Genomic DNA, 18873 nt, shown 5'->3' on the forward strand with positions numbered 1-18873 from the left:
CTTTCTTGCTGATCTGCCTAGTTCTTATATCTGTTATTGAAAATGGGATATTGAAGTCTTCAGTTATTATTGTTATCTGTTTTTCCCTTCATTTCTGTAAGTTTTGCTTTGTGTATTGGGGCTTTGTTGTTAGATGCATATATGTTAATCATTCATTGATAGATTGACCCTCTTATCATTATAAAATGTCCTTCTTTGTTTATAGTAATGATTTTTGTCTTGTAATTTATTTTGTCTGGTACTAGTATAGCCATTTCCAACTTTCTTATGATTGCTGTTTACATGATATATCTTTTCAACCTATTAGTGTTTTTGAATATGAAGTGTCTTGTGTAGACAGTATACAGTTGGATAATTTTTTAAATCTATTCTGCCAATCTCTGTGTTTTGATTTGTCCTTTTAACCTATTTGTATTTAATTTAATTACTAATAAGTTAGGTTTTACTTCTACCATTTTGCTACTTTTTTTCTACATGTCACTTATTTTTTGTTCCTCTCTTCCTTGATTGCTGCCTTTTTTTTATGTTAAATAGATAGTTCCTAGTGTACTTTAAAAATTCCTTTATTCTGTCTCACTTTCATATATGTAATATATATATATTTTTTTTTGAGGAAGATTAGCCCTGAGCTAACATCCGTTGCCAATCCTCCTCTTTTTTGCTGAGGAGGATTGGCTGAGGAAGATTCCTCTACTTTATATGTGGGATGCCTGCCACAGCATGGCTTGATGAGTGGTGCGTAGGTCTGTGCCTGGGATCCGAACCTGCAAACCCTGGGCTGTTGAAGTGGAGCATGTGAACTTAACCACTATACCACCAGGCTGGCCCCTCTCATATATATAATTTTTAAAAATTATTTTCTTGGGGCTGGCCCTGTGGCATAGTGGTTAAGTGTGTGCGCTCCGCTGCTGGTGGCCTGGGTTCAGATCCTGGGCACGCACCGATGCACCGCTTGTCAGGCCATGCTGAGGCCGTGTCCCACATAGAGTGGAGGAAGATGGACACAGATGTTAGCTCAGGGCCAGTCTTCCTCAGCAAAAAGAGGAGGATTGGCATGGATGTTAGCTCAGGGCTGATCTTCCTCACGCAAAAAAAAATTCATTTTCTTAGTGCTTGTCATGAAGATTATTATTATCATCTTATTTCTTAAAAATCTAGGTCAGATTAATACTAACTTAATTTTAATAGGAGATACTTTGCTCTAATATATTGCTCTTCTTTTCCCTCCTCTCTGAGCTATTATTGTCATATAAATTACATCTTTGTATATTTTAAGTCCATCAACACAGTTTTAAAATTGTAGTTTTATGCAGTAGTCTTTTAAAACAAATAGTAGAAGAGCAGAGTTACAAACAGAAATGTTTATATTATCTTTCATAGTACGTCTGCAGTTACCTCACTGGTACTCCTTTATTTCCTTGTGTGAATTAGAATTCCTTCCAACCTCTGTTCATTGCATCTTGAATGATTCCCTTTACTCTTTCTTGTAGAGCAGTCTGCTGACAAATTTTCTCTTTTCTTGTTTATGGAGGTGACCTAACTTCTTCATTTCTTATATAGAATTCTATATAGCATTCTTGGTTGACAGTCTTTTTTTTTCCAACCCTTTTAATATGTTATCCCACCGGGTTTCTGATGAGAAGCCAGCTCTTAATCTTATTGAGGATCCCTTGTATGTGACGAGTCACTTCTCTTGCTGCTTTCAAGATTCTGCCTTAGTTTTTCAAGTTTGTTTACGATGTATCTAGTTGTGGATATCTTAGAGGTTATCCTACTTAGAGCTCCTTGAGTTGATGTGTGAAAATTAATACTTTTTATCGTTTGGTAAGTTTTTGGTCATTATTTCTTCGAATATTTTTTCTGCTTCTTTCTCTTCTTCTAGACTCCCATTATGTATGTTTTGGTACCCTTGATAGTGTCCCATAGGTCTCTTAGGCTCTGTTATTTTTCTTCATTCTTTTTATTTTCTTCTCTTCAGACTGGATAATCTCTATTCCAGTACAGATATTAAACTGTCTTCCAGTTCACTGATTCTTTCTTCTGCCAACTCAAATCTGTTTTTGAGCCCATCTAGTGAATTTTAGTTATTGTTCTTTCAACTGTAGAATTTCTATTTGGTTTTTTAATTACTTGAGCTTTATTGATACTCTCTATTTGGTGAGATAAAATCTCTTTAATTCTTTAGATATCGTTTTGTTTAGTTCTTTGAACATATTTATAATAGTCTTTGCCCCCTCAGGGACATTTTCTGTTGGGTGGTTTTTTATAGGCAACTTTCCTATTTCCTTGCATATCTTCGTAATTTTTTGTTAAAAACTGGACATTTTAGATAATAATATTTTAACAACTCTGGTAGCAAACCCCTCTACCCTTCAAAGTTTGTTGTTGCTGCTGTGGTTTTATTTTGTTTATCATTTTGGTTTTGGGTGGTGTTTTTCTTGTTACTATTTATTTGTTTAGTGGCTTTCCTTTATTAAGTCTGCGGGTTCTGTATTTCCTGTAATGTGTGACCACTGAGTTATCTGCTATTCTTTTTAAGTTCTTTTTATTTTATTTTTTAAACCACTTTATTGAGATATGATTGGCATTCAGAAAGCTTTTACAGATTCACTGTATACAACTTGATAAGTTTGGAGATGAGTATACATCTGTGAAACCATCACCACCATCTGTGCCATAAATATATCCATCACCTCCAAAAGTTTCCTCTCATCCTCCTTATTTATTCTTGTTGTTGTTGTTGTTATTATTATTATTATTTTGTGTGTGTGATAAGAACACTTAACACACAGTCCTTTTTATTTTTAAGCCTGGATTCCTAGGGGTCCCATCTGAGTCAGTGTAATTGTGTGATTAGCCAGTCACCGGTCGGAAGATTTTCTTGCATACCTCGCTGTATGTCTTGCACCCTTTGCCAAAGGGCTCTGTGTGAGAAGGCATGCCGACAGACGTCAGTCTTAGTTGTGATTTCCTGATTGCACCAGAGACGAGGGCCTGGTGCCTTTTCTTCCCCCGGGTCTTTCTTGGGCACGTTGATACCCTTCGCCTTTGCACAGCCTTTTTGATGCTGGAACTACGTCGGAGCTTTTGAAGTTCCCTGTGGTCCCCTAGTTCTCCTGGATTTCCTTTTAAGTTCCAGGCTGGCCTCATGTTTACTGAAGTTGTAGTCACAGCTTTAGGCAGCAGAGGTATTGCCAGCAGTTTGTTGTTGTTTTGGTGATGCCCTGGGGCAGCTGCCACCTGCCACCCTCCCCACGACCCACCCCCAGCCCTGCTCTGAGTCAGACCTAGAGATTTCCCAGGGTGCTGCAAGTCCAGACAAAACGGTGACTGCGCAACGGCGCTTGTAACAGCGCCTTGAAGCGTCAGATCTGCTGGCTCTCTGCAGGGCTGCTGGGGAGGGAGGGATGATGGCTGCAGCCCACGATAAACCAGCACAGCCCTGTCATCTCACCCAGGTTCAGTCCCTTCTCTTAGATGGATGATTTTTCCATTCATCCTGTGGCTCTGGTTAATTCCTCGAGTTCTGGAATGGTTCGTTTTAGTTGTTCTGCCCATGTTTTGGTTGTTTTAGAGGAAGAGCAAGTTCGGCAAGATCCTCATGCCATCATTCTGCAAGTCGACTCTCCCGTGTGGCGCCTGTGCGCCTGGCTCCTGTCACTTAGCAGAGTGCGCCTGAGACCAACCCGCTGGAGGTACGCGTCAGCAGTCGGCTCTTTTTATGGTGGAGTCGCGCGTGGTGCAGTTTTCAAGTTTTGAAGGTTTTTTTTCAGTCGCTTGGGGTTGTAAAGATGTATATGCATGTTTGTCAGAGAGGTTGTGGAACGTGGGGCCTGGCGGAGCTCTTTGGGGCATTTCGAGGAATCTCAAGGCTGAGAGCAGTGGAGCAGGGTGGTGTTCACTGGCGGTTTGGAGGAGAAGAGGCTGGGCCTGCAGCAGGTCCCGAGGGAGCAGAGCTGTGACACCGGTGTCTGCCTCTGGGAAGAGGAGCTGGCAGGGTACAGCGAAGAGGCAGTAGTGCAGGGAGCCCCCGTCCATACCCAGAGCAGGTGTGAGCCCTGCCCCATCCTTCACACTGTGAGTTGAAACTTAGGGCTTCTCCTAAAACACGAGCCTGATGGTCCCCTCATACTGCAGGGTTTGTTTATTCCTCACATGGTCAGGGGGTGCCTTGTGCATGCTGGGCTTCCAGGTGCTGCACTCGACTGTCACCCAGAGCCTGCCATCAGGGACCACCTTCTTCTGACCTGAGACAGTCACGGTGCTCTGCACAGAAACACGTCAAGGGGCAGGGCACGTGGCGTGCGGGCCTGAGATGTTTTCAGTGGGTGAGGGGAGGGCCCTCCTGCGAGCTCACACTGGAGCAGAGGAAGTGAGGGGTGAGCTACAGGGAGGTCTGGGGAAGAGTTTTCCAGGCAGGGAGGAGAATAAATGGGAAGCCCAGAGGGAGAAGGGGCTGACATTGTTGCTGGGGGTGTGGAGGAGAGAGGAGGCGAGCCCAGGTCAGGAGGGTGTGTGCGGGTGCGTGGAGGGGCCGCACAAGGGGAGCTGGCTGCTCCTCTGAGGAGGTGGACGGTGCCAGAAGGTGTTGAGCACAGGAGTATTCATTCATTCATTCATTCATTCATTCACAAACAAGCAGCTACTGCTCCGTGCTCCAGGTGCTGGGGATAGAGCAGTGGACAGACAGACAGAACCGCCTGCTCCCAGGAAGAGGAGGCAGGAAAATAAATGAACAGATCGTCTCCTGCGAATGTGAAGGGGAAAAGGGGCACGGGAAGTAGGGTAGGGGCAGGGTTGTGTGCCTTATGTGGAGGGAAGTGCTGGGCACATTGAGTAAGGTCAGGGCGGGCCTTGCTCTAGGAGGCAGCAGTAGGAGAGAGATTCAAATAGCAGGAATGTGGTAGGCTTTGTGTACGTATAGTATACATAAATTCCCGCATCGCTAGGCCATGCCAGCAACCTCTCAGAAACCTTTCTCCTGCCCCTTCCCGGCCTCACCTCCAGAGGTACCCAGTCTTCCCACCTCCATCACCGCAGATGCCTCGGCCTCTTTGAACTTGGTGTAAGCGGGATCATACAACACAGGTGCTTTAGTGTCTGGCTTCTTTCACTCAGCCTTACGCTTTTGAGATTCGCCCCTGCTGTCACAGGTGATGGTCTTTGAAGCCCCCTTTTAGAGATGCAGTATGGCTGCTGCGTGGAGAGCAGACGGGGAGGGGAGGGTGGACCCAGGAGGCCTGTCTGGGGGCTGTCATGTGATGCAGCAGAGCTGGGAGCCGCTGGGACTGGGTGTGAGCAGGGAGGGGTGAGGAGCTTCCGATTCTGATGCATTCTGAAGACAGAGCAAACGGCACTTAATGGGTTGGATGTGGGATGTGGGAGGAGAAGGAGTTAGAGATAACTAGGATCTGTGGCCTTAGCCGTGAAAGGGTGGCGTCAGAATTTAGGAACATGGAGTGACTGCAGGGGAGCAGTCTGCGGAGGAGAGCTGGACGTGTGTTTAGACAAGTTGAGCGTGATGTGTCTATCAGAGGCACAAGTGGAGGGGTGAGCAGGTCTTCACATTCTGAGTCTGGCCTTTCCTGGAGAAGTCTGGCCCGGAAAGATACCTTTGGGAGTTGTGGACATTTTGCTGTCATTTAAAGCCAGGTCATCAAGGGGACAAGTGTTGAAAGAGAGGTAAGCTTTTGCAGGCCCAGCTCTGGAGCACTCCAGCATTTAGAGGAGCAGAGACGAGGAGGCACTGGCAAGGGAGACCGAGGTAGGAGGAGATCCAGACGTGGAAAGTCAAGTGAAGAGAGTTGTGAGTTGTGCATAAAATGGGAAGCACTGTATAAATGTTGAACAACACCGTTACCAAAAATGGTCGGACAGACCGCAGAAGGCCAGGCTCCACATCCGACCCCAGCATTCCCTCCAGGCCTGCCATGCTGCTGAGTGGGAAGAATGGCAGTGTTATAAATATTAGGAGAAAAAGGAATGCCAGCCTGAGAGGAAGGGGCCTGGGAAGGTGCCGCAGCTGCTGTTGGAAACCCAGGGGCAATGAAGCTTGGAGGACAGCGGTCTCCCCAGGGGAGATGAAGCTTAGAGGACGGCGGTTCCCTGGTGGAGATGAGCTTAAGAGGACAGCAGTGTCCCGACTGATGTCTGTTCGAGGGCAGCCATAAGGGGACGTCTTCAGAACGAAGGAGCTAGGGTGCCCGAGTCACTAGCAAGTTGTTGGAGTTCCCCCGGGCTTGTGGGCAACCCCACTCCAGCACCTCTGGAGTTAGTGCAAATACCCTGTTTATTCCTTCTCAGTGAGGCTTTCTCTGGCTCTGTCGGTCTGCACTGTGCAGTTGCAAAAGTCACTTTCAAATCAGCATTGATTATAAAGAAGCTTTGAGATAAATAACACTACCTGTTATGGGTTGAATGGTGTCCCCCCAAAGTAGATCTACTGGAGTCCTAACCCCCAGGATCTCAGAATGTGACCTTATTTGGAGAGAGGGTCTTTACAGAGGTAGTTAAGATGGGGTCACATGGGTGGGCCCTACTCCAGTGTGACTGATGTCCTTATGAGAGGAGGAGATCAGGACACGCGCACAGAGGGAAGGCCATGTGAAGACAGGAGAAGACAGCCGCCTACAAGCCAAGGAGAGAGGCCTCAGAGGAAGTAGCCCTGCCCACATCTAGATCCTGGACTTCCGGCCTCCAGAATTGTGGTGAAGCCCCCCAGGTGGGAGCACTTTGTTCTGGCAGCCCTAGCAAATTCAACAGCAGCTCCCTTAAAAAAAATCAGTCGCTGTCTTTGATTACAACAGACATTTATCCCCGTTTGTTCCCATGAACTCGAGGTAATGGCTGCCGACGAATCTTCTGCTTTCAAACATGCCAACCCGTCGACCCCTCTGGGGACGAGAGCAACCCCTGGCCACTTGGCCAGACAGAGGCCCCTGGGTGATGGAGGCTGCTGCAGACCTTCGGCACCCCTTCCTGTGGATCTCGCTCACTCCACCCTAAGATTTCTCCCGTCAACCCTGGGCTCCGAGGCTGCAGTGTGTGCGGCTGAGGCCTTTAAAAGTCTGCCTTAAGCAAATGGAAGGTAACTTCCGTCATCTCTGTGGGACAATACACAATACAGTTTCGTTCTTTTCCTAAGGGTTGTTTTTTTTTTTTAAAGATATCTTTTCCCTCCTTGCCTTTAATTAAACACCTTCTAGAGATTCAAGGTGAAAAAGCGATTCCTTGTGTGCTTGGGAATGACTGATACTCAACAGTCTTCTTCCGTGAAAGCAGATGGAAATGGGGAGTGAGCTCGGAGTCTGTACCCAGCATCTCTGTTTGTTCTTGATCTGCCTTTTGCTGCCGTTAACACGCAGGCCCGTCAGCGAAAGCAGGCCCGGAGCTTGTGTCGCGGTGAAGGGGTGGCGGGCCCCGCCATCCCCGCCGCATCTGTTGTGCATGGGGGCGCCCGGCCTCCCCGCCCTTCCCCGCTGCCAGGGGCTGTAGGTGTTGGGGAAGAGAGAAGGTCGATGAAAGGCCCTGATTCAGCCTCCTGAGTGGCCTCTCCCCCTCCTCAGCCAAATACTCACTTGTCCCTGACAGTGGGGCCTTTGTTGGGGGCTCTGGGGCTGTCGTGACAGAAGGTAGGAAAAGCTTTGTGAAGGCAAGATTGGAGGGAGTCAGGGCTGTGTGTGGACTCACTGGGGCTTGATATTTTTGCTGTAGCAGTGGAATCAAACCAAAGGTTAAATCAGTGGGAGACACTAGTTACTCCATGTTCAGGCTGTTGGATTTCACTTTGTTTTTCCAGAGCAGAGTTCCGCCAGCCCTTTAAGGAATACAGAACCAGAGGCTAATACTTACTCAACTCAAGGTTAGAGAATGAAAATAAAAAATTACAAACTGCTAAGACTACTACCGAGTAGGTACTGGCAGCTCACCTTGAGGGCTGTGTGGTTTTCTAGCTGGCAATTATGACACATGGTGTAACGTTTTAATAAGCGCATTCCCAGAAACATTATCGAGTCTCTTTACTATTGACATACTTTCTCTGGCCCGGTTCCCAGACTAATGGACTCACCTTTTAGGATTTTATACTCTGCTCCTTTCCAGTTATTAAATTTTTTTCCTTAACTGCTGCATTTCCAGCGTCACGGATGTTTTTGATTTGACGTGTGTCTGAGCTAAGAGATTGTTCTAGAATGCACGGCCAACATTTCCAGTCACCTGTGGGTGTGCTGTCTGAGTTTTCACGCAGCACAGCTCATCGTAAATCTATACCTGCCCGTCCCGAGGCTCCTGGCTGCGCAAAGCCGCCCTTCCAGGCTGTGGTCTTTTCCTGTGCCTGACTGCTGTTCCTTCCCAGATCCTGGAAATGATACCTTTTCATAAGTACTACCAAATCCAAGAATGCCAAGCTTTGGTGAATAAAAATACCCTCACTAATTAAAAGGAGACTGCTTTGAAGTTGTCCAAATATGCCAGAGACTGCATCTAATTAAATCCCAACAAGTGTACTAATTCAGATCAACAGGTAGAGATGAATGGATGAATAGTCTGAATCACAAAACATTTTTAAGAGACACACAAATAAAAAACAGAATAGCACCATGGACTCAAATCCAAGGCGTGGGTTGAACTTCATTAGTAAATTCTTGCTTAATAGTGTCTCTGCCCTTAATGAGAGAACTAGAATTTTAATACTAAAGGAAAAGCCTGCAAATCAGAACGGACGCATTCACTACTTTGCAGATACAGATTTCTCTTATCTTATTGATGCCCTAAACCAAGATGTCACATTAGAGGCCTGTGTTGAGAGAAGGTCTGCAGAAGATTTTGTTTGACTGCTGCCCGGTTTCTAATCACTCAGAATTTGCACATTTCGGTGGGGCGTGCACCTCCAGCTGTTGGAGGCCCGTGTGAAACCCTGGCTACTTAACAAGCCCATCAGCATCAACAAGTAATCCTTTCATCTGGTCATTCTGCAGACACCAGTTGGTTCAGCCCTGAATATACGTGACATTGATAAGCGGGGCCAAGAATACGCCCTCAGTTCCAGGTTAGGAGCTGACATCACCATGCCATGACAATGAATGGAAGATTCAGCTCAAAACCCAACATTGTCCAAAGTGATTGAATTTCCGAGAATTCACTGGCATGCTGTTGAATCTTTCAATGACCCGTATTAAATCCCCTGAATCTGTGTCGTATTCTGTTCATGCGATTAGCACTCAGGCCTGGCTGGGGGGCTGTCTCCAATGATTACGTCATTAAGAATGTAGGGTGTTTGGGGCTGGCCCAGTGGCCGAGTGGTTCAAGTTCTGCAAGCACTGCTTCAGTGGCCCGGGTTCTCGGGTTCGGATCCCGGGCGTGTGCCTACATCGCTCACCAGCCATGCTGTGGCGGCATCCCACATACAGGGTAGAGGAAGAGTGGCACAGATGTTAGCTCAGGGCTAATCTTCCTTAAGCAAAAAAAAAAAAAAAAAAAAAGTAGGGTGTTTAGATAAGATCATCCCTAAAGCTCTTCTTTACCTGTGAGCCTTGGTTGGGGCCTTGAACAAGGTACTGGAATGTGTAATTGTTTTTCAATAAACTTTTTATTTTAGAATAGTCTTAGATTTGTGGAAAAGTTGCAAAGATAATAGAGAGTTCCCATGTACCTCACATCGGTTTCCTCTGGTGTTAAATCTTACATTCATATGGTACATTTGTCACAGCAAATGTGCCAACATTGATCCATTATTCCTAGCTAAGATCCATACTGCTCACATCTCCTTACCCTTTACATAATGTCTTTTTCTCTTCCAGGGTCCCATCTGGGCTCCATGTTGTAGTTAATCTTTGCTATAGGTGTTAAAGTGCAATTGTGACATGGATCAAACTATACATCTAATGTATCAGTGCGTTGCAAACAGTTGCACTTAAATTTTTGTTTCATATTAAATGTTCTTTTTTCTTTAATCCTCAAAAAGTGAATGAGGAGCTAATACATCACCACTACCCCATCAATGCTAGCAAAGGTTTGAGTTTTCCAGTAGCTTTACCTGGTCTCCCTGAGTGTGTGTTTTTACCGTGAAAATCACCCACATCCAGTAGGAAAAGTTAGATCATCATAAATTGGACACCCTTGATGGACACATGTGGCGTTAGTGCTAAGCATACCTTTTAATATTTTACAAAACAAAGGACATGTAATTTGCTCTGAGTAGAATCCTCGTTTTCAGAAGAAAACAGTTAAGCCCGAGGAGCTTGAGGAGATGAGTCTCCTCTCAGAGTCTTTCCTCTCTCTAGGTCTTCCCCTGTATCCAATCAGCCAGCTGAGGCTGAGGTACCAGCACCAGGTAAACCTAGGTGGGCCTTTGCATAAAGCAGCACTCGGGACGGCCATATGGGTGATGTTACTGGGCACACACCACCTCAGACCAGTTCCCGACTGAACTGGGCTGGCAGTAATTGTGAGGCAGGTCATGGGGTTAAGAATGTGGATGGAGGTCGTTTGGCCAGCCCTGGTGACGTGCAGAAGAACGTGCTAGTCAGGGAGAAAGCAGATGACATGAGTTCCCAATGCTGCGACCGTTATGGTGGCCCTAAACTCACCGTGATGAAACCCCCCCTTCATCCTCCATGTTGAGAGCCACGCCTTTCCCGCAGCAGGAGTGTGGACGTGTGCTGGTCTCTGCCAGTGAGCCTTTCAGCTCCTAAACTGGCACGTCTTGGGATCAGTCATCCTGGCTGCTCTAGCGTTTTCAGTAGTTGTCTCTCTTCCATCCTTTAGTCATCTCTGAGTCGCGAGTGCATCCTCCACATCCTGTTCCACTTGGGGAGCCAGGACCTCCCCACAGATTCTGGGCAATGGTCTGACATGCTGATGTAGCATCTAATGGCCTCTGTTAATCAGGAAGCACAGCGTGCTTCTATCTAGCCTTCTGACTTTTTTTTTCTTTTTGCTACTACCAGGCATGAAATTTAAAAAATCGGATCGTAAAATTGATGTTTATTCAAAAGGCTACATATTGTGTGATTCCATAAAATATCCAAAATAGATAAATCCACAGAGACAGAAAATAGATAGTGGTTACAGGGCCTTGGGAGAGGAGGGAATAGGGGGACTGCTAATGGGAACAAGGTTTCATTTGGGGGTGATGAAATATTCCAGAATTGCATGGTGGAGATGGTTGCACAACCTTGTGGATATGCTAAAAACCACTAGATTGTACACTTTAAAGTGGTGAATTTTATGGTAGGTGAATTATATCCATTAAAAAATTGATGCTTGTTCATTGTAGAGATATTTAAAAATAAAATAAAAGAAGAAATTTAAATTACCTGTGTAATTCCAGATAACTCATAGTGACATTTTGATGTGTGTGGCAGTTTTTGTTGTTTTGTTGTTTTTGTTTTGTGTTTATTTTTTTCCCTGAGTTTTGTTCTTCACCCTTGTCGGGGCCAGGAGAAGCCCTGCTGGAATCTGCTGCAACGCTGGACCTGTACTCACTTGACTGCACTCCCCAGGTTCATGTATGCCCCTGTTACATTGCTTATCAATTTTAGGAGGCACAGTGTCTTGAGTGAGGGCAGCCATTCTGTGCCTAAACTTTATGTGGTGTAGGAGAATGACACTTTTTAATTTCAGAATATAAATGGTGTCCTTATTTCTCAGGAAGCAACAGTACGGCCTAGTTTTATTGAAACTTAAGGTGTCAGTTCTAAGGATGGTGGCGATGGGACATCCTGAATTCATTTACGTATTTGACTGGCAGAGGAAATGCGCTGGGCATTAGCCTTTGGATGCTCACATCTCCATGTCCCAATGCTTGGGGGGCTCTGGTATCAGGCTAGTGGGCTCCTTGAAATTTTACCCATTTTCTCAAATATGTAGGTGATACTCTTTTGCTGAAATACCCAGACCAGATTTTATGTAGGGTAATGCTTGAGGCTAAAAGAAACGAAAAATCAAATCCCCGTGTACGTACTGACTAGTGCAACATATTCAGAGAAAATCTCGGCATTTCTAATGTCAGTGGCGACTTTGCATGTCTGGGTGGGGGTGACATCTGCTTATGAGGCACAGAAACACTTGGATCACCTCCGGCTCTCCTCCCACAAGGAGTGTGCTTGCCCACGCCCCAACTCTGATGTCCGTGAAATTCCTATGCTGCTGACTTGAAGGCTGCCTTGGAAGAGCTGGGAATCTTTTCCACAGTGGAATTGGACTAATGGCGCTTGTTTTTCTTCAGGGTGTATGTTTATTTGACTGTTTCACACGATTTGTCAATTTCTAAGCAGTTAATAATTTTTATGCCTCTTTCAGATGTGTGTATATAGTACAAGTGTGTTTGATTTCCTGCGGTCTCTCTACATTTAAACAGTGCTGAGTGATGGTATGTGTAACATGCCAATTTAAAATTTCAAACCCATACTGAAGTCTTTAATTCTTTAGCAACAATCCATTGACTGCCTTGCACAGCTTGTGCTTATCTCTGTTCTGTAGCAGCCCGGGATTCTGTCTAGGTTTCAATGCTAGGACCATTAGCCCTCCCTGGGGATACAGCACCTGCTGGCCTCCAGCTGTTTACATTCCACTGAGGAAGGTTAAAACATAGGCAACCACTAACTTGGGAGAATGATATGATTGCCATAGGAGAGGTGTATGGCGTGGGGGGTGGTTTTAGAGAATAAAGATGTTACTTCTGAATGGTTGATCGGGAACATTTTATGAAAGATGGCACGGGAGCATGGCTTCTGATGGGTGGGCAAGTTTGGTCTAGAAGTGATAGAAAGAATGAACCTTCCAAAACTAGATGTGAAAAGCCACGGGGCCGTTCAGAAACAATCTTCCCTGTTGGCTGATTGGGAGCTGGGGCTGACTGCTAAGGGGTGCTATAGACCGGTGTGTCACCTTGAGCATCCTGTGCTTTAGGAACCGGCAGTATGGAGAGGATTACCTTAGAGACACCGGTGCCTGTATTGTTTTAGCTAAACAATTTGAAGAATCTTGCATGCCCGGTTCCGTCTGAAAATCACTCGTGCTCCACTTTTAGACCTCAGCTTTTCTGAGCAAGGCCTCCTCTTAAGAGGGGTCTGAAGTGTCCGGATGCTTTGTTCTTGTCTCTCGTCTGTCAACCAAGTGGGGTGACCCAATATTGTATTATAAACTGTCTTTGACTTTTTAAAAAATTGTGGTAACTACACATAACATAAAGTTACCATCTTAGCCAATTTTAATTGCACAATTCAGTGGCATTAAGTACATTCACATCGTACAACCATCTCCACCATCCATCTTCAGAACTTTTTCATCTTCCCAAAATGGAACTCTGTACCCAGTAAGCAGTATCTGTCCATTCCTCCTTCTCCCTACCTGCTGGCACCCACCATTCTGCTTTCTGTCTCTAGGAATTGGACTACTCTGGGTAGCTCAGATAAGTGGAATCATACGTGTTTGTCTTTCTGTGACGGGCTCATTTCACTTAGCATAATGTCCTCAAGGTCCATCCGTGATGCTGCATGCATCAGGATTCTCTTCCTTTCTAAGCTGCATCATATTCCATTGTGTGTGTGTGTCCCACTCTTTGACAGGCTTTGATGCCATAAACCCAGATCCATCCAGGAGATGTGTTGTCAGAGTCACCCCTGACTTCACCGTTTCTAACCCCGCCCCCACCAGTGGGACCCAGTCCAGGCCAAGGTCCCCGGTGAAAGTCTGAAAGTGAATGAGAAGGGGACTGGGTTGGGATATGGAGAAGGGTCTGAGGCCCAAACGGTTTCTAGGGCGTCAGTCACACCCACCTGTCCCTCCCCAGTGATTTGGGGACAGGGGCCCGTGTCTTCATGCTGTATTCCAAGTTGAGTGTCCCGTCCTGAGCAGACCGGATCTGTTCTTGCCCTTGGTGTTATGAGTTTGGAGTGGCTTCTCCCGCTGGCACAGTCTCTGAGGGGTGGGGTTGCTATTGTTGTGAAGATGAGAACCATCTGTCCTCACAGGTGTGGGTAGATCCATGCTTGGCCGTTGGCTGCCAGTGGGTCTGGGGGCCAGGAGTGGAATGAGCTGCTTAGGAAATTTTCCAATTCTGAATTTATTCAGAATTATCAGGGCCCTGTATCTGGAGGACAGCCTGCTGACTCTGGCTACAGAAGTGTTTTATTTTGCCAGCCAGTGTTTTAATTTCTCGCCCTTCCATTGAAGCTCAGGGCTTCAGTCACATTTCCTTCATCTGTTCGTGCTGCAAAGCATTTGCATTTTGCCACTCTTGGGATGAACTTAAGAATCACTTATACTATTATATCAAATCTGATGCTACAAAAGCCCTCTAGAAGTTACCATAATGCCTTATCCCTCTAGGTTTTCTGCCAACAGTGGGCAGTTTTGCTAGAACACTGTTGTGTTTGTGTGAGAAGCAAAGGAAGAGGCCCTGGAGTGCAATCTCATTAACTTGTGTGCTGTGCTCTCTTGCCCAGGGGAAGTGGAGGTTCCTGATCCGAATGACCCTTTGGGACAACTGGATGGACATGACAGCCCTATTCCAACTCTGAAAGGTAAACTGTGAAGTGCTCTTTGAATCCAGGTGTTCGGAAGTGTTCTCAGAGTGCCCTGTAGAGAGGCTTGTGGTTGGCTTGCCAGTTCTGCTCAAGGCCTGGCCAGAATTGATGGCCAGGGTGCCCTGTGGCCTGGTGCTGCCCCATGGTGGGCGTGGTCTCATGCGGACCTCCACAGCTGTGTCTCTTGACACAGTTGTGAGAGTGTTGAGGGATGGTTGGCGCCAGTTGGAAGCCAGCGGGTGGGAGGTGACAGGGCAGGGGTAGGCAGATGGCCACCAGAGGAAGGAAGGGGCCTTGGGGGTGAGTGCTCCATGGGCCTGAGAGGAGCCTTGGGAGCTGGACTGCCGGCCTGGCCACTGAGTCTCCTGCTGGCAAGCAGCTGTCTTCTGGGCTTGTTCTCTTGATGTAATTGTCCAGAGTGGGTGGGCACCTCAGGCGGGCAGGTGGCCCCCTCCACAGGGGCACCAAGGAGCAGGTTCTTTGTCTTGTTGCTGCTTCAGCTTTTCCCAGAGGTCAGTTAGGGTCACTGCTCACTTGCGCACTTCATAGGCGTCTTCGGTCTGTAGAGTTGATAGAACACATTTCCTCAGATGCAGCCCAGTTACTTGAGAAAGTGGCCCTTTTCCTGCTTCATCCACTGTCCCCATATTGCCTTAGACTACTGCCTCCCTCAGCTCGGGCTGCGTAACAGAACAGCACAGACTGGGTGGCTCAATCAACAGGAATTTCTCACAGTCTTGGAGGCTGGAAGTCCAAGGTCAGGGGCCGGCATGGTTGGTTCTCCTCAGCGCTCTCTTCCTGGCTTGCACACGGCGCCTTCTCTCTGTGTCCTCACGTGGCGGAGAGAGAGATCTCCAGTAAGGGCGCCAATCCCATTCGGGGAACCCCACCGTTATGACCTCATCTAAACCTAACTACCTCCCAAAGGCCCCACCTCCAAATACTATCACATTGGGGGTTAAGGCTTCAACATGTGAATTTGCGGGGGGGGGGCACAATTCAGTGCATACCAATTATCTATTAAAACGGCTACTTTATTTCAACCCCCCCCCCTTTTTTTTTTTTTTCAGCGTTATTCAAAGCCCAGAAATCCATAATAGTTTCTGGGCCCCCTGCACATGGTGGGTCCCCTCAGGAATGTGTTCACCTCACATGTCCAAGGCCAGGTCTCCTGGGGATTGAGCAGCGATGATCGAGTCTGCCTGTCTCAGCTCAGGTGGCTAGAACATCTCTCTGTGTCCTGAAAGGGCTTCTTGGGGTCACCCAGGGTGCTGAGCTCCCTTCTCGCCTCAGAATGCCTCCCCGCTTGTGTGCTGTTTTCGTAGAGGTTGGTCGTTTAAATCGCTGGGTGGGATTCCACCTGCTGCTGGTGGTGCCTGGGGTGGAGGCTCCTTGGCCAGGATTCCTCTTCAGGATGTTACGTGTAGTAACTACACCAGTTGGTTTCCTCGTATTGACCCCCTGGAAGTCCTTATCTGGTGGCTGTGACCTCGCACGATCCAGGCTGCCTTTGGGGGAGGGTCTCTATCAGCACAGGGATGTGGCCCCCCAGGAGCGAAGGCCTGTGCTCTGGACGCTTGTGTACGATGCTGGGCCTCGGGACACATTTCTTAGGAAGCAAGATAGTTTTTGAAGGTTAGATTGTGAAATCCTTTCTCAAAAGTCAGACTTAGCCAGTGGTCCAGACGGCCCACAGGTATTTACTGACTGCCCTGCTGTACCAGGCGCTGTGTGAGGCCCGGGCACGCGCTGCTGATCGAAACAGGTGTGGTCTCTGCCTCCCTGAGTTCACCGGACTGGGGAGTTGGCAGGTTATTGTAAAATTAGGAATTGTGGTGAGTAGCCCGATGGAAGAGATGAGGACGTGGTAAGCTGGAAGGAAAGGAAGGGCATCTTGGGTTGGGGACAGGCTGTTGCACTGAGATCTGAAGAGTGGACACTGGCCAAGAGGAGATGGGAGGGGTGTGTCCCGGGCCTTGGGGGAGCTGAGGGAAGGTGGTGGCTGTGGCCTGGGGTATGAGGTCAGAGAGGTCGGTGAGGCTCAGTACTGCGGCCATCACTCCATGTGGCTCTTTAAACTTAAATCAGTTAAAATTAAATAAAATTAAGAATCCAGTTCCTTGCTTCTCCTAGCTACATTTCAAGTGCTCAATGGCCATGTGTGGCTAGAGGCCACTGAGATGGGCAGCACAGATCTAGAATATTCCATCATCACAGCGAGTTCTGTCGCCAGTCCTGGTTAGAGCATGCACAACTCTTTAGAGGGCAGGAGAAAGTTCTCTATCGTCGTAAGTGCCGTCCTCTGCCATGGAAGGGTTCGGCCTGGGACGTGGTGTAACCTGATGCGTTCTCTGTGAAGATCACCCTGGCACCTCTGGAGGATGATGGAGGGGAAGCGGAGGGGGAAGTTAGGAGGGAAGTGGGGCCGGGTGAAGAGCAGTGGACCAACCACAGTAACGGGCTAAACTCCAACCTGCAGTCATTCCGTAGACTCTAACATTCCCTTGGAAACCCTCCTTAGATGCAGCCGCCTCTGCCCAGGTAGGGAGTGCGGGCCTCCTGGAGGGCCTGGGCTGGGGGCCCGCAGGCCCGGGGTGGGGGGAAGCACCACCCCAGCTACCGCTGTCCTTGGAGCGAAGTGTTCGCAGACGCCCTCTGGGAGGCAGAGGCAGCTGCAGGACTCGTGGTCCACTTAGGTGGAAGACGCATTTGCTGACCGAAATGACCGTGGGCTGAACGTTCATAGAGATTTTTATTCCCATCTAGCCAGCTGCTCCAGACGTTGGTGAGTCCGAGTCTGCCTTAGGTGGGATTCTGGGACCTCCTTTTTGGTGTTCAAGCAACTTCTCAAGCCCAGAACAGGACCCTCTGCTTAGTTGACATTCAGTTTAGTGATTGTGTTAACACTATGCGTGCTTCAATGCGTGTGCAGTGCTGAGGGGAGTTTCAGTGAGGGGTTGGAAGCTTGCCTTAGACCTCTCCAGGGCACGGAAGCACCAATTACAGGAGTTAACCAGTCAGGTGGCTGGGGGTGTGTGTGCACATGTGCATGCATGTGTCTGCGTGTCTGTGCGTCTGTATGTGTGCATGCATGCTTGTAAAAGGGCAGTACCAAAGGAAACAGAGAACCACAGCCATCTGGGCCCGTTTTCCCCGTGGTGGCAGCCAGGGTAGTGGAGTGTGGTGAGTGCAGCTGTCTGAGCTTGGCTTGGCCAGAGGACAGACCTGGGTTGGATGGCAGCTGTGCTGTCCTGTTGGGGCCAGGGCACCGCTCTCAGCCCAGGGTCACCCCCAGCCATTTGGGGGATAGAAGGGCTCAGCGCACAGCAGTCACCCAGAAAGCAGTGGCTGGATGCTGATACCGTTGGTTATCATCACAATTATGATTGTCAGCGTGTCCATCAATTTCTGGTGTCGAGACCTCAGCTGCCCCTTAGGGACAGGATCCTAGTGAATGGCACCCGTGAGTCTCAGGGAGACCCAGGGGCCCCAGTCTTGCCCTTGCAGCCCAATTCTCTGGTCCTGTAGATGATTTTACTTCCTTTTGGGTTATGCTGTTGCACAGAAGGGGACTCACTCCCCCCTCCTTTGCTGTCCCCAGCCTCCTCCCCATAGCCTCAGGGACAGAAGGAACTGGCCTGGCACTGCAAACTCGATAGTCCAGGCGCTTGTCTGTTTAAGGAGATTCAAGGGCTGTCACTGCTCAGCCCACTTTGGCTTAAATCATATATAAAAAAGTAATAATAGCTGAATGGGCTGAATGAGCTATTTCTTTAATCCAGTTACCGTTTATAATGCTCACACATCTGTAACTTGCAGGCAGGTGGGAATGGCAGGCCATCAGTGATAGGACCGCTCTGCCTCCACTGAGCAAAATAGGACCTGAGGATTAGTTACAAGCACAGAAAGCATTTGTGTTCAGATGCACTGTGCCGGTATAGAGCACTAAACATTTAATTGGTGGCTGGTATCGAGAGAGAGAGAGAGAGAGAGATCCCAGAGAAAAAGCCATACAGAAGAGAAAAGGAACCCAAGACATGTGATTTACAGCTGGGAAGTTTGCCTGAAGTTTCCGTATGCCAAAGTACTGTCATCGGTAGGACCGAAGCTGGCCTAGGACTCCGGTTATAGTGCTGGGTTAACATGGGAATGGAATTTAACAGGAGTTTTGTATTCCTTGCTACATTAGACATGCTATTTATTATTATTGTTATGCTTACAAAGCATACATTTGGCCTAGAATCCATTTGCTCTTTTGTTCCAAGGCTGTATTTTAAATGCGTATGTAACACATATTGGGTTTTGCAAAATCAGTACTTTGGAATGTTTGTGGGCAGTGGATGAT

The 18873-nt window shown here is 47.6% G+C and overlaps 1 protein-coding gene across 4 annotated transcripts in view; it reads left to right on the plus strand.

Moving 5' to 3' along the window:
* ROR2 (receptor tyrosine kinase like orphan receptor 2) overlaps positions 1-18873 on the plus strand; it is a 205432-nt gene that overhangs the window by 142433 nt on the left and 44126 nt on the right. For all 4 annotated transcript variants that reach the window (XR_009223494.1, XR_009223495.1, XM_058566021.1 and 1 more), the window contains exon 2: positions 14448-14525. Coding sequence is in view for 2 of the 4 variants with exons in the window: in XM_058566021.1 (XP_058422004.1) it covers positions 14448-14525 (78 nt within the window). In the remaining 2 variants the exon portion in view is untranslated. The remainder of the gene's footprint in view (positions 1-14447; positions 14526-18873) is intronic.

This window comes from Diceros bicornis, chromosome 22 (genome assembly GCF_020826845.1).
Source record: "Diceros bicornis minor isolate mBicDic1 chromosome 22, mDicBic1.mat.cur, whole genome shotgun sequence".
Lineage (NCBI taxonomy): Eukaryota > Metazoa > Chordata > Mammalia > Perissodactyla > Rhinocerotidae > Diceros > Diceros bicornis.